Here is a 13833-nt window from a genome sequence, read left to right as displayed (position 1 = left end):
AGGATAAAATGTCTCCAGAAAGGAAACAATTGCTTTCTAATATTCCATGGGTTCAGGAGGTTTAAAGGCATATGAGATGACAAAATCTCTTTGGGGCAGTGGTGGCTCCTCCACTATGTCTTAGGAGCGTCGCCCCACTGCTTTTAAGCAGTGCAACGTAACGGAAACATATAATGAAAATAGCTTTGTGTTATCATTTTATGTTTCTGTGCTGTTTTGTGGGTGGGCAGGGGAGGAGTGGTTTGCCCACTCCTAAGTGCACATGACTTTTTGGCCGACCCTCTCAGGCCGCCCAAAACAGTAATGCCCACTTTCCCTGTTCTCCGTTTAGGCTGCATTACGGCCTGCGTGGAGAACATGCCCAGGCCCGATTCCCTGATTTGAACTAGGACGCTCAGACCAATAACAGCGCTGCATTGCAGCATTGTCATTGGTCAGTTGATCCTGGGTGGTCACCAATCACAACGTTACATTGTAGCATTGTGATTGGTCAGGAGAGCCTGGCTGTGTGCTTCCTGTTCCTCGAGTCAAGACAAGGAGATCAGAAGTAGAGACGAGGAACCCTGCGACAAGGTACGTGTGTGTGTGTGTGTATGTGTATATATATATATATATATATGTTTTATGTCACAGAACCACACCACCCCCACGCTTCCTCGCCCCCTTACGACCTCCTGCGCTCACCCTGCCACATGCGAGCCAAGCTGGTCACCACTGCCTGGGGGTGGTGATATGAATGTGTTCCAGGCTATTTTAAATGATTTTGACAACTTTTTTGCACCTAAAGTTTGTGTTGAAACTGTAAAGTTTTTTCAAAGAAACAGGAGGTAAATTAATCTGTAAATGACTATGTTGATGCATTGAGGAAGTTAGCAGCTGACTGCAAGTTTGATAATTTCCAAGACAAACTCATTAGGGAATCGGCTAGTGATGCACACAAGAGACCCTGCCATATAAGAGAGGTTGTAGGTTAATGGAGATTCAGAGTTAAGGCATACTGGCTATAGTAAGGAAGGCTGAGTTGTCTAGTCGCAGTGCAAAATCCCTAAAATCAGAAACTAGGGTAGAGTTAGAAGAAACAGTAAGTTAAATAAGAAAAAAAGTATTTGCAAAACACCAGGAACCGAGTCTAAAGAGACAGGGTTACACTAAGAAAGGGAATTTTAGGTGTTACCGTTGTGACAGTAGCACACATTTGCATCTAGTAAACTCTGCCTGCGGTTAAACAGAAATGTTCTAATTGTGGTGTCATAGGTCATTTTGCCAAGGTGTATAAAAAGAGCGTGAAAGTCAAATGTGTGGATAAAGATGTAGTGGGTCCAGTGAGGAAGAGAACTCGATTAAGAAACAAACTACTTATGATCGTGATGGCCATGCAGATTTGCATGTTTATGACTCAAAGGAGTTATTTATTCTAAACATTCCTGATAAGTTGGTTGAGACTTCGAAAAAACCCTATTTTATGTCAATAGGTGGTGTGACTGTGCAAATATATGCAGATTCTAGTTCTCTGTACACTATTGTAGATGAAGAGACATGGAAGACTAAATTTGTCAAACGTTTGGGACATAACTTTCTACAATCTGATATTCGTTCAGAAGGATTTTCTGTTGAAAGGATTGATATGGTAGGTTACAGGAGGTTACTATTCAGGTTTAAGGGCAGGGAATCCTAAGGGAAACTTTATGTGGCTAAGGTCCAGCTGGTTTAGGGTGGAGAGATCGGGGAAATTTAGGAATTATCCTGAATGCTAATAATCCTGTTCCAGTTTTGATTTTGGATGATAGTGAATCTTTGTGTAAGGAAATTTTGAATACTTTCCCTAATGTGTTTCGTAAGAAGATTGGTAAACTAAACAACTTCAAGCACCGTATTGTTTTGAAGTCTGATGTATGTCCCAAGGTTCACAAAGTAAGACCTATAATCCTCAGGAGGGAAGTGGAGATGAAGTTGGTAGAATCTGATATTATTGAACCAATAGAGTCCTCCGAGTGGATTCCTAGATTGTCGTAGCCCAACGTAGCAAATTGAGGTTGTGCATTGACCTGTGTCATCTTAATAAAATAGTAGTAGTTAGGTTCCCTCTTCTAAAATTTCTGAGATGTTGACTCTAATCAAAGATGCTAGGCGGTTTTCTATCATCGACTTATCAGCTGCGTATCATCAGATTCCATTATGTGAGGAAAGCAAATCTTTCACAGGTTCGACTGGATCCGCTCCTTCCTCTCCGGCAGAACGCAGCGGGTCAGACTCCCCACTTTCCTCTTGGACCCTAAACCAACCACTTGCGGTGTCCCCCAGGGGTCATCCCTCAGCGCTACGGCCTTCGACGTCTACATGGCTCCGCTCTCCCCCATCGTCAGAACCTACGGACTCAACATTGTGTCATACGCAGACGACATCCTCTCCCTATCCAATGAACCCAACACCGTCCAACAAAATTTTCGAGAAGGCCTGGAAGCCGTCGCAAAATGGATGAAAAATAGCTGCCTTCAACTAAACACCAACAAAACAAAGTACTCATCATGGGCCCACAACCCGACGCCTGGAACAACACCTGGTGGCCCCCCGCCCTCGGAAGTCCGCCCACCCCCATGGACCACGCACGCAAACTGGGAATCATCCTGGACTCCGAACTCAAAATGGACCGCCAGATCAACGCCGCCTCGTCCTCCTGCTTCAACACCCTCAGCCTCCTATGCAAGACCTTCAAATGGATCCCCCTCAAACACAGAAAGACCGTCACTCATGCCCTGGTCACCAGCAGACTCGACTACGGCAACGCACTCTACGCCGTAATAAACAAAAACCTCACACGCAAGCTACAGAACATCCAGAACGCCGCCGCAAGACTGGTCCTCAACCTGCCAAGACACTGCCACATCTCCCAGCAACTGTGCACACTCCACTGGCTTCCCATCGAAGCTAGAGTCACCTTCAAGATGCTCACCCATGCTCACAAGGCCCTCCACGACACCGGACCAGCATACCTGAACAGCTGACTCAAATTCCACGCACCCCAAAGGACCCTACGATCAGCCCAGCTCTCCTACGCCGTGGTCGCCCGCACCAGAAAGACCAGATCAGGCGGCCGCTCCTTCTCCTTCCTCGCGGCCAGAGCCTGGAACGCCCTCCCTCTCCACCTCAGACAGACCACATCTCTCCCCATCTTCACAAGAAACCTCAAAACCTGGCTCTTCGACAGATCCCCTCCTTGATGGACTGGAACCTACGAAACCCCAGCGCCTTGAAACCCTCACAGGGGAGTAGTAGCGCTTAACAAACGCGTGATTGATTGACAGCCTTCATAACTCTACACCGTGTGTTTCCAGTACAAAAGATTACAGTGTGTTTCCAGTACAGAAGATTGCCATTTTAGACAAGCGGCAGCCATATTTTTAAGACTTATTCAGCAACTATTTGGGAAACGTGAGAATGTTTTTTTGGGGAAAGACTGGAAAGAACACAATAAGGTTTTAATGGATGTTTTAAAGACATTAGAGGTAAAGGGATTAACTGTAGAACACACCAAATGCAAGATTGCTGTGAAGTCTATAATTTATCTGGGTCATGTTGTTAGTGTTGAAGGTATCGCTACCAAACTAGCTCTAGTAGAAGCAATTCCCAGTGCCCCTCATCGTAGGAACAAGGATGAAGTGAGGTCTTTTATTGGTTTGGTGGAATTTTACTAGCAAGGTGTTTGGGATTAGACAATTGCTTGAAAATAAAACAAATTTTTGTGGACTGATGAATGCAACAGAAAATTTGAAGACATTAGGAACGCCATTGTTGACACACTGCCTTTAAATAGTGTGATCCTAAATTAGACCAATTTATCACAGTGGATGCTAGCAACAAAGGATATGGGGAAGTTCTTTCCCAAATGAATTCTGAGAGTAAGGAATGTATAATTGCGTGTGCCTCGCGTGCATTAACCCCTACTGAAGAAAAATGATCAGTTATAGAACGGTGAGAAGCGATCATTAACCGTTAGTCAAAAAACTAATAATCCCAGAAGGGTTATTAAATGGTTCTGCCAGGATTGTAGGATTTCATTGAAATTACATGATTTCGTTTATAAGATTGTCTATGTTCCTGTGAAAAAGAATGGTATTGCAGATTTTTTATCATGTATGCCGACAGACTTGCAGTATGGTTCTGTTCCTGAATGGAAAAAAAAAAAATTTGCGTTGATTCATGACCAGGGTTTTTCTAAATTTGGGAAAGAAGATGTTTTAGACAATAATTTGCCACAGCTTATCAAATATGTTGAAGATAGATAGCCTAGGAAACCTAATGTCCCTAAGGATTTGAAATCATTCTGGGAAATAAGTAATGAGTTGTCAGTGTTCCAGGGGAATGTTCACAGAGGTGAGAAAATAATGCCTCCTTCATCGTTCAGAATGAGCATTGTTAAAACGTGTCATGAGGAACATGGTGGTATTGTTGAAACAAAACAAAGAGTGAAACAGTGGTATTGGTGGCTGGGCATGGACATGTTTAAGAGAGCTGTAAGGAAATGTCTGTGGTGTGTCAATTCTGATAAGTCATTGGTCACATTAAGACCTAAGATGTGTGAACCCAGCAAACCATTGCACACTGTAGCGGTAGATATTAAGGGAACTATCAGTACTCAAAACAAATATATTATAGCACTCATTGATGTGTTTCTCAAGGTGGCCTGAGTTAGAAATTGTGGAAAAGGTCAACTCCGAGGAAGTATTGAAATTTCTGGATAAGGTATTTATTGTTGAGGGATTGCCACTGCAATTCATTGGGGATAATGGTGTCCAATCTATATTGTGAGGTTAGGAATCACACATAGAGCTACTTCTTTGTATAATCCAAGCAGCAATGGTATGATAGAAAGATTCAACAGCATTCTTAAAACCACTATACAGTTGACGATTAAGAATGGCAGTGATTGGGAAGTACACATTTTTAAGACACTATTACACCGCATGAAGCGTTAGAAGTCTCGCAATTTGGAGTTATGAGAGGAAGAGGTGCTAGAACCAAATGCAATCTAGATTGTCCATGTCCACTGTGCCTGTAGAGGTAGTCTGGTCTGGAGTCGTGAATAAGCACCTAAAGTACAAGGAAATGTTTGATCTCAAAAGAGCGTCAAAGGTTTGTGACATTAGAGAAGGTTCCTGGGTTAAAGTTAAAGAAAAAAAAATCTTGGAAGATAAGGAGAGGGGAAAGTCAATTCGCCTAATCGCTTAAGGTAGTTAAGGTTTTATGCAATGTGGTTCAATTAAGTAAAAGTAATGGAACTTAAAATGTATCGCTGTTTTTAGGGGAGACAATCGTTTATTTGAGGGATAAAGAACAGTTGATGAAAGAATTGTTCGAAAAGATTTAGAAATATTTGACTTTGACAGTATGAGTAATGATGAAGTGTGTAAGGAACAAGAATTGTCTGATTGTGGAACTGTTGGTTGTGAGGATGTTAGTAATGACTGTTGCTGTCAGAGTATCACAGTGTGAGTGGAGAGAAAGGTGGAAGAAGAGAAGAAGGAACAGAAGTAAATAATTCAGAGGGTGTCATTGTGAATGTGTGTGTCACTAAAGAATGTATCAATAGGTGGTTATGCACAACGAGCAAATATATGTCGGATTTGAAGATACTATAGAATAATGTTTTGTATGTTTAAAAAAAAAATAATAATTGTTCAAAAGGTGGGAGGTGTGTTGTGTTTATATAAATATATATTTCTTATGCGCGCTCTTACTGAAGTCTTTATTTTTAAAGTATGTGCCTTGTTCTCTTAGCGCCCTGCTCTATAGTTCTGTTTCAGTTTATGAATTTTTCATGGAGAGATCGTTGGAGAAGAGGGCGGATCAGATGTGTACCTTGGGAGCTCCTGTTCTTGGTGTATCAACTCAGAATAAACTCCATTTAAAACTTATTCCTTCTTCCATTCATCTTTACAGATACCCTTTCAATTCCCCTCAGAACGTGATCATGAAATAAACTAGCTGATAAATGTGGATGCAAACAGATCTACAAAGTCTCACTCTGTTTAATAGAAGTGCTACGATTAAGAGATTTCTTGCCCTAGCAAATAACATATGGGGAGATGTACAGGAGCTGAACATCGATGTTTTTTTTTAAAGATGTTAATTTAGCAAATAACAGTATAATCACATTGCAGTAGTTATGCTAGAAAAGGTGTTATGAAAGGTTACCCTACATCTCAAAAAAATTTCAAAATCGAGGGAGCTCCCAAAGCATTGGTTACTTATTGCATCATGATCACAGTATATTATTTATTCACCAAGTCATCTCGGAGACTGTGGTGACTGACACAGAAATAAGCATTTTTTCTTCTGAAGACATAGCATTTAACAAGGCACGCAGATAGCTCCACAGAGGTTTAAGCAGACCATAGATTTGCTGCATCATTGAAATCACAAACAATGGATCAGTGTAGCTTAATGAGCCAGTGATCACATACACATAAAATGTAGCGGAACTTCCAGTACAGTGTAAGGGTTTCCTAGGGGGTCGGCGTATCAAACATATATAGTTTTCCTTTATAAGATTTTTTTGAAGCACACTTCACCCCCTCCCCCCCTCCCCCCCCCCCCCACCTCCCTTCCCCCCTTATTATCCTTCAGGCATGACATGGTGGGCACAGCCTGTTTGCATAAGCTTTCATCTTATCATTGCAGTATATGAGGTCTGCTATCCATACCTTGGTCTGAGGTGGAGGACTTGTTCTCCCATGTCACTGCCATCCTCCTCTTTCCCACTTGGCATGCCATAGCCGTGTACCTTCTCACCCCTTAGGTGTATCCTTGACATAGCCCTGCATGGCAATGAGAGATGGATTCACTTAAATATGTAGTATTTAAATATTTGCGTACCTGGTAATAGGACGGCACAGCCATGACTCGTGTATATAATCTCCTTTGTCGCCATGACATCCATAACATCTTTAGTCTGTATCCAAATTCATCACATTGCATCGTAGGCGTGTAGTGCAAGCTATGGAAAAAAAAGAAGTCTAAATGTATAAATCTGTGCCTACTATTTAAAGCTATCTTCTTGGTTTGGGACCAGCAATAGTACTATAATTTGTCAAGGAGTGCTTCCCCAGTGCTCCTCTCCGACTTTGTTCTGCGGTTCATAACAGGGGCTAATCTGCCCTCTGCAAACGCCCCAGAAGTTTTAGACATGTTTTCCAGGTGACTGTCAGAGGAAGTGAGTTGAGTAAGCCCAGTAAACTCTGGGGCTCAGAGGGAAAAGGCAAGATGTTATTCCCATATTCAGTTTTAGAGCCTTAAATGTAAGAAAAATGTCTTGGGATGAAGTGCCCCCTCTTATCAAAAATTCAACAGCTGTGTAGCGACTTTAGTTTAATAATGCCTATTCAGATACGTCTACCTGCAGATTCCCCACTTATTGCATCTGGAAACATTTCAGTACTTTTGCATTGCAGTAGGGGGTGCTAGCTCCAACTCAGTCCCCGAAGTGATGCCGCTGTGATGTTACTGGAGCTATAAAGCGCCCCCACTGGTGCACGGAAATCAGTTTCCTTCTTTCTGCGTAAATCAATGTGGTTATCAAGCTAGCTTTCCTCTGAAGTTTTCCTTTTTCATTTTAAAACAAAATACTAAATTACATGCAGACTGCAATTGCAGGATGTGTGACCTGGTGCAATCCAGGGTGAAAACACAACATGGCACACATCCCTGTGTGACAGGCCCAAGTCACTGCATATGATAAATGTAAGCCACCCCTACAACAGGCCTTGCAGACCCAAGGCAAGGTGCTTGATATCCTATGTGAGGACATATCTGCATGAGTTCAATTGCTAGATATTGCAAGTGAACAGGGAGGCCATCTTAAGGTATTGGTATTGGTCAAAACTAGTTACCCAGCTACATATCGGCTTCACTGAAATCTATGGTGTTTGGTATCAAACATCTTGGTTTAATAAAATCTATACTGATTCCAGTATAAGATGTATTATACCATTGACCTACAGGGCACCTTAGAGGTGCCCCCTGAAACCTACTAGTCCTCTAGTGTGCTGGCAGACTTTTTCTGTCCAGCCTGCCACCACAGACTAGTTTCTAATGCCAGGGGTGAGAGCCCACGCTCTCGGGAGATCAGGAACAATGCCTGCTCTGGCAGGTGGTGTTATCACTTTCTCCAAGCAGATGGCTTGTGGATCTACATATCAAGACCAGAGGCTTCAAAGCCTCTCCCACCTTTGATGTGCAACCCCTGCTTCCTGAAGACCTGGAGAATGCCATCCCCTGCCCTAAGGCCCATTTGGCCACAGGACAGGCATGAAATTAGCTATGCAGTAGGCGTATTGCACATACAGGCTAGTCACACCCCCAAGGTGGGCTACCTGATGGTCTCCACGAAGCAAGGGTTCCACCATATTATTCTTTTTTGGTGGAACTAGGAACTCTGAGACAGGGTTATGCCCATGCCTAGTAGTCCTACAGGGGGTTTAGTGACCCCAAGCCTAAGTAGCCCATTGGCTACTACCCTGCACACCCCTTAGTGCCCCAAAATCTAGTATTTAGGGGAGCCCCTAGTTCCAGGGTATCAGAATCGACTGACTCAAGAAGAAGAAGGGCACCAAAGAGCTGTAAGAACTGAGGAGCAGCAAGTTACTTGACGGCAGCTCCCTACATTGAACAATTTCTCCCCTTTTGGAAGACCATTATTTGGTGCAGGCCTAGGATGTCACCCGCCAAACAATCACGTTTTAAACTCTGCAGAGCCTGTGATGGGCAAATGTCCATCACAGACCCCCACAACAGCTGTCTCTGGTGGCTGGGGTATAACCACAACACAACATTGTGAAATTCATGCAAGAGCATGATTCTCTGTCTGCTCATTTTGTTAATCTCTAAAGGAAATGTTATATGTTTCACAGCTTTGATTCAATCAAGATGTCTGCAGGTTTGCCGTCATTTGTTGTAAAGAAGAAGGTAGGCCCTCTAGTTAATCGGAACACTGTGAAAGACTGCAATGGAACACTGGGGAATCATTTGACAGGCTGCTACTTCTGTTGGAAGTATATTACTTAGTATGTCATACTTTATTCTCACATGGCTTAGTGAGACAATGTGAATTTCTAGAAAATAATCTCATTTTAGATTTTGTAGCACCTTCGATAACCTGTATGCGAAAATCACGAGAGAAAACACTTTTCTCTCAAATATTTGTCATCAAATCCCAGCAGAGGATCAGCATTTTACACAGTAAAATCTTCTTAAAATACACCACAGTTCCTGAAATTAGTATGGTACCACCAACAAATGATTTAAAATGTGATTACAATCTGCTATCACTCCTTATATGTGCTCCTTTTTGTGAACCTCTAAACCTACCGTTCACTATAATACATTTCATCTGGAACCATATCCCAGAGTATTGTAATGGTTACCACAACATGTTGTTGTGACCAGCCACTCAAGATCCTTCTGGGTACCCTCCTCACATGCCCTTTGGGGTCCAGGTGTGTTCACCCTGCCCCCTTTCATATTTTTTATTAATTTCCAGGCCACAAGGACCAAGTCCCTGGGACCTGGAATGGCTGCCACACCATATTGTTCAGTTTGTGACCAACCAATAAGATTGACTAGTTCCCTTTAAATTGGCCAATCAGAACATATCTGGACACCAACTGTCAAGAAATCTATATATTTTGAACCCTAGTTTTTCAAAAACTACTGAACAGATTTACATGAAATCACAAAAAGCATGTATCTTGGTAAAGATCTAGCTTTCTGCTAAAATTGATGTAGTTTTGTTTAGCTGTTTTGATTATAGTGCTGTTCAAAACTCACTATGGTAATTGCATAGGTAATTGGTTTTGGAACCCCCACCCCCTTTTACTGGGCACCTGCTCAACTGATCAACCCGAAACGTTCCAGGAAGGAGCGGACGTGGATTTTTTTATTTTCCGTTTTCTTCAAAGTTTTATGAAGATTTGCCAAATTAACTAGCTGTGATGTAAAGTACCATGATGTAAGGTACTAAAAATTACCTGCGATGTAATGACTGCAATGTAGCAGCTGCACACCCCGAAAGCGATCCTGTGACATGACTGGGTGACTGCGCATTAATTCCAGGATTATCTCATTATTTACCAAAAAGTCACACATAAAACAAAACTACTGTTTAAACCAGATAAAAAAAACTTGTAGCTTAGTCTCTGGGACTTACAAGGCATATGGTTTTGCTGTGAACCAGGTCGTTGGTCACGTATATCAGAAGCAATCCTCCACATAGCTTCCTGTTGATCATGTTTATACTAGGCATTGGGACTTTTGATCCCAGTACCACAATCACAAATGAAGATTGTAATCCCATTGAATAATTTCCTTCAGCATTACATAGACTACATTGGGCACGTGATGCTCATCTCTGTGTGCTTGTGTTAATGTCTTGTGTTGAAATTCCATGGGTAGAAAATTTAGATCCCAGCAGCTCAAATATTGAAATTGCAAATAGAATTCAGCTGTCCTCCAGCAATAAGACTATTGTTCTATATGTTCTACTGAACTTGTGATATGGCAGACAAGACACTGCACTATATCTGGTTGCATAGCAAAAGAGGAATGATTGTACATTTGTTGGGCCTCCTTGTGTGTGACTGAGAGAGCTATCGTAAAGTATCTGCTATTTGTGACTAGTTTGCTTCTTTAAAGTTGGAGGTTAACATATGAATGAGCCATTCATGAAATACATTTTACAAAGGCATGCAAGTCTCAGATGTCGAAATGTATTCAAGTTACTTATTTTTTTATAGCTTAGAAGACCTACATAATTAACATCTGAGAGAAAGCAAAAACTCATAAACCATAAAATTGTATTGGAACATAAATTAATCCAGTGTGAAATTAATATTTAGGTCTCACATATAGGCCACTTTTAGTGGTCTGTTGTCGAAGGCTTATTGTGGACAATACCAATAATTGGAGTGGTATTTGGCCAACCTGTTGCTAACCATTGGTTAACTTTCTTGTCAATTTCATTTGTTTCTCATTCTACGCCTTTCTTTCCTCATTCCGCTGCTCACATCCAGGGAACTTATTTGTATCTTTTTCTTTTAGCCTTCCATGGGAGTGTATGGGATTTCATGCTCTCCCCCTCATGGAATACTTTTACCCTCAGCCCCCACACTCATCCGCTGCTTTCTCTACTCCTCCTGGCTTATTTATTTATTTATTTTGGTAACCTCCCACTTGCCTCATGCTCCTTTGTTGCGATGCCACTCCCTATTGCTCCACTCTTTGCTAACTCTCACCCACCCCAACTACAGGCTTCTCCTGTGCTTCCTCACTCTTCCCATTGTCTTTTTGTTAAAGGTTTTTGGCGGGCTTAGCAGCTGCAATTTGTTGTCAGGCTACTGCTTTTACGAAATATGCAGTTGTGCACATTTGAATTTCATTTTTTAATGTTCTACTCTGAGTGACGTCTGCCATCTTGGGAGAGTAGATGGAAAAATAAACACAATGGTGACTCATCACACCATATGCCTATGCATGTCTCATTAAGCTAGACATCATTGGGCATTTTTCCCTTTTTGCTGATGATGCACAACATTGGCAAAAAGCACTCGCAAACTAAAGGCAAGACCTACTGGCTTTAATGTTCTTTCTGTGTAGCTCATTACCATGCAATTTAAAAATATCCCTAAAGTTTTTACCACAACTAAACTTTCAGGACGTTTAACTTCTCTATGTAAGAAATTCAGAGTTTCCCTTCATGAGATATTTGCTAAATAATGACATATTAAAAACTTGCTCCACCAATGCAAATACTCCATAGATTTCATCCACCAGTGTCATCCAATAGTATGTTCCTTTTTTTTCAAGGCTCAACTTACCTGCTGTTGCAGATAGTTTTTCAAGTATGAAAAAGTAATGGCGTTTCATAAAATCTGTCTAAAATTAAATAGCATAATATCTGTTTTGAACCATACTTTCTGAACATGTTTCTTCTTTTGAGTACTGTATTTATCCCTCTACAACATCTTCAATCTGGAAATACTGTTATAACTCCTGTAAAGAGTATCCAGTCATAAGTGAATAATATGATTGTGGTGTTCTTCCGAAAATGAGGTTTTAACGCTTCTCCTCACACGATTGTTTTTCTTTTGTACTCTGCTAGGTGCCAGGTGCGTTCCGTGGAGGACCCTTCATCCGTGTACAGTGAGCTGATGGAACTCATCGTCAAGCTGGCTAACCATGGCCTGATTCATGGAGATTTCAACGAGTTCAATATCATGATTGATGATGAGGATCGCGTGACAATGATTGATTTCCCACAAATGGTGTCCACATCGCATTTTAATGCTGAATGGTGTGTATTTAATATAACATTTCTAATGTTGGTCAGTGTACTGCACTACAGTTGGAGATCCAGTACCATGATCTCTCGCGTTGATGCTCTTGATCATTAAGTGTTATATAGGCATATTTTGAGCACCAAATTGTTTACAGGTTTGATTATTGCTTGGAGGTCTCTTCACAACATTTAGTTATGGTAGAAGGAGAATGATATTATATCATACAGTGCAAAAACTGTTTTTCTTTTAACTAAGACTCAACTAGACTAAAATCTTCTTAAAAAGCAAATTTGGCACTTTCCCACAATACCTTCCTCCAGTAATTTTTCTTTTTTTTGTGTTTACTTGTTTTAGGTATTTTGATAGAGATGTGAAATGCATTCGAGATTTCTTTAAGAAGCGATTCAACTATGAAAGTGAACTATATCCAACCTTTACAGATGTTAGGTAAGTAATGAGTCTGAGTTAGGCTTTTGCCCCAAGTGTGCTATCTGTTCCTTCTGTGAGTCTAATGCACTCCAACACATTAAGTACATTCTTGCATGCCAAAGCAAAGGAAGTGGTAGTGTAACAGAGAAGAGCCACAAATTAGAGCACTCTGATATTCACATATAGTGTCACTTAGATAAATTGATAGATCCTGAAATCTTAATCCTAATGCAGTTTTAAGTATTAATGTTTAATTGACATGCAGTTACATGTAAATAAGAAATGCTGTGCACATAGTAAGCTGATAACAGTACATGATATCATAGTCGGATCATTTTGTGATATTGAACAGAAACCGTTGCATGGCCCTTGTATTGTCAACTGCATGGACAACACTTTTTCTAGTGAAATGTCTGCACTGGTTTAGGGCGTTAAACTTCAGCATGTATTTAGCAGCTCCTTCTCAGCATCCTGGCTAACAAATACACTTACTCCAAAGAGGATTAGATCTCCACCCCAAATATGTAAAGGCTTAATATTTGTAGGAAAACTATATTGAGAGCTGAGTTGACTGTATAAACCTTTTTATTCCTAGTCATATAAAGAGGGTGCATATCAGTGAGTGCACGATGGCACTGTATTTTATGTAGTTGTGAAGTTTAAACCAAAAATTCTAAATACGCTTGTGTAATCCAGTAATGGTATAAAAAATGGGCAGGACAGGAGAAGGAAAATGAAAAAACGGAGTTGGAGAATTAGATATTTTATTATTTACTTATTTGGGTGTTCTGAAAAGCTCCAACGTATTGTTTTTCGTGAATTTACAGCACTGAATTTGCTGCTCTGTTACAAACTAGCTTGGGGGTGTCATTTTCAAAGTGAGTTGGTTACCCTAATGGGTTTAATCCTGATAGGTGTTACTATGTCTCGTGGATTCTAATCCTCTATTTAAGTGGGGAAGGGGCTCCCGGGTCATTTCGTTTTGTACACTTAGTACTGTCCCCCTTAAATGTGGTAGATTATTTAATGGAGGCATTTCTTTTCATTTGTTTAAAATTCACAGGCTTTTGAATGG

General features: G+C 41.1%; 1 protein-coding gene across 2 annotated transcripts in view; it reads left to right on the top strand.

Moving 5' to 3' along the window:
• The window catches only part of RIOK2 (RIO kinase 2), a 143051-nt gene that overhangs the window by 60661 nt on the left and 68557 nt on the right, over window positions 1–13833 (top strand). For both annotated transcript variants that reach the window (XM_085632541.1, XM_085632540.1), the window contains 2 exons: window positions 12152–12343; window positions 12684–12776. In XM_085632541.1, coding sequence (XP_085488667.1) covers window positions 12152–12343; window positions 12684–12776 — 285 coding nt within the window. The remainder of the gene's footprint in view (window positions 1–12151; window positions 12344–12683; window positions 12777–13833) is intronic.

Source organism: Triturus cristatus, chromosome 2_1 (assembly GCF_964204655.1).
Source record: "Triturus cristatus chromosome 2_1, aTriCri1.1, whole genome shotgun sequence".
NCBI lineage: Eukaryota > Metazoa > Chordata > Amphibia > Caudata > Salamandridae > Triturus > Triturus cristatus.
Note: the sequence above shows the minus strand (reverse complement) of the source record. Positions and strands in the feature narration are given on the sequence as shown.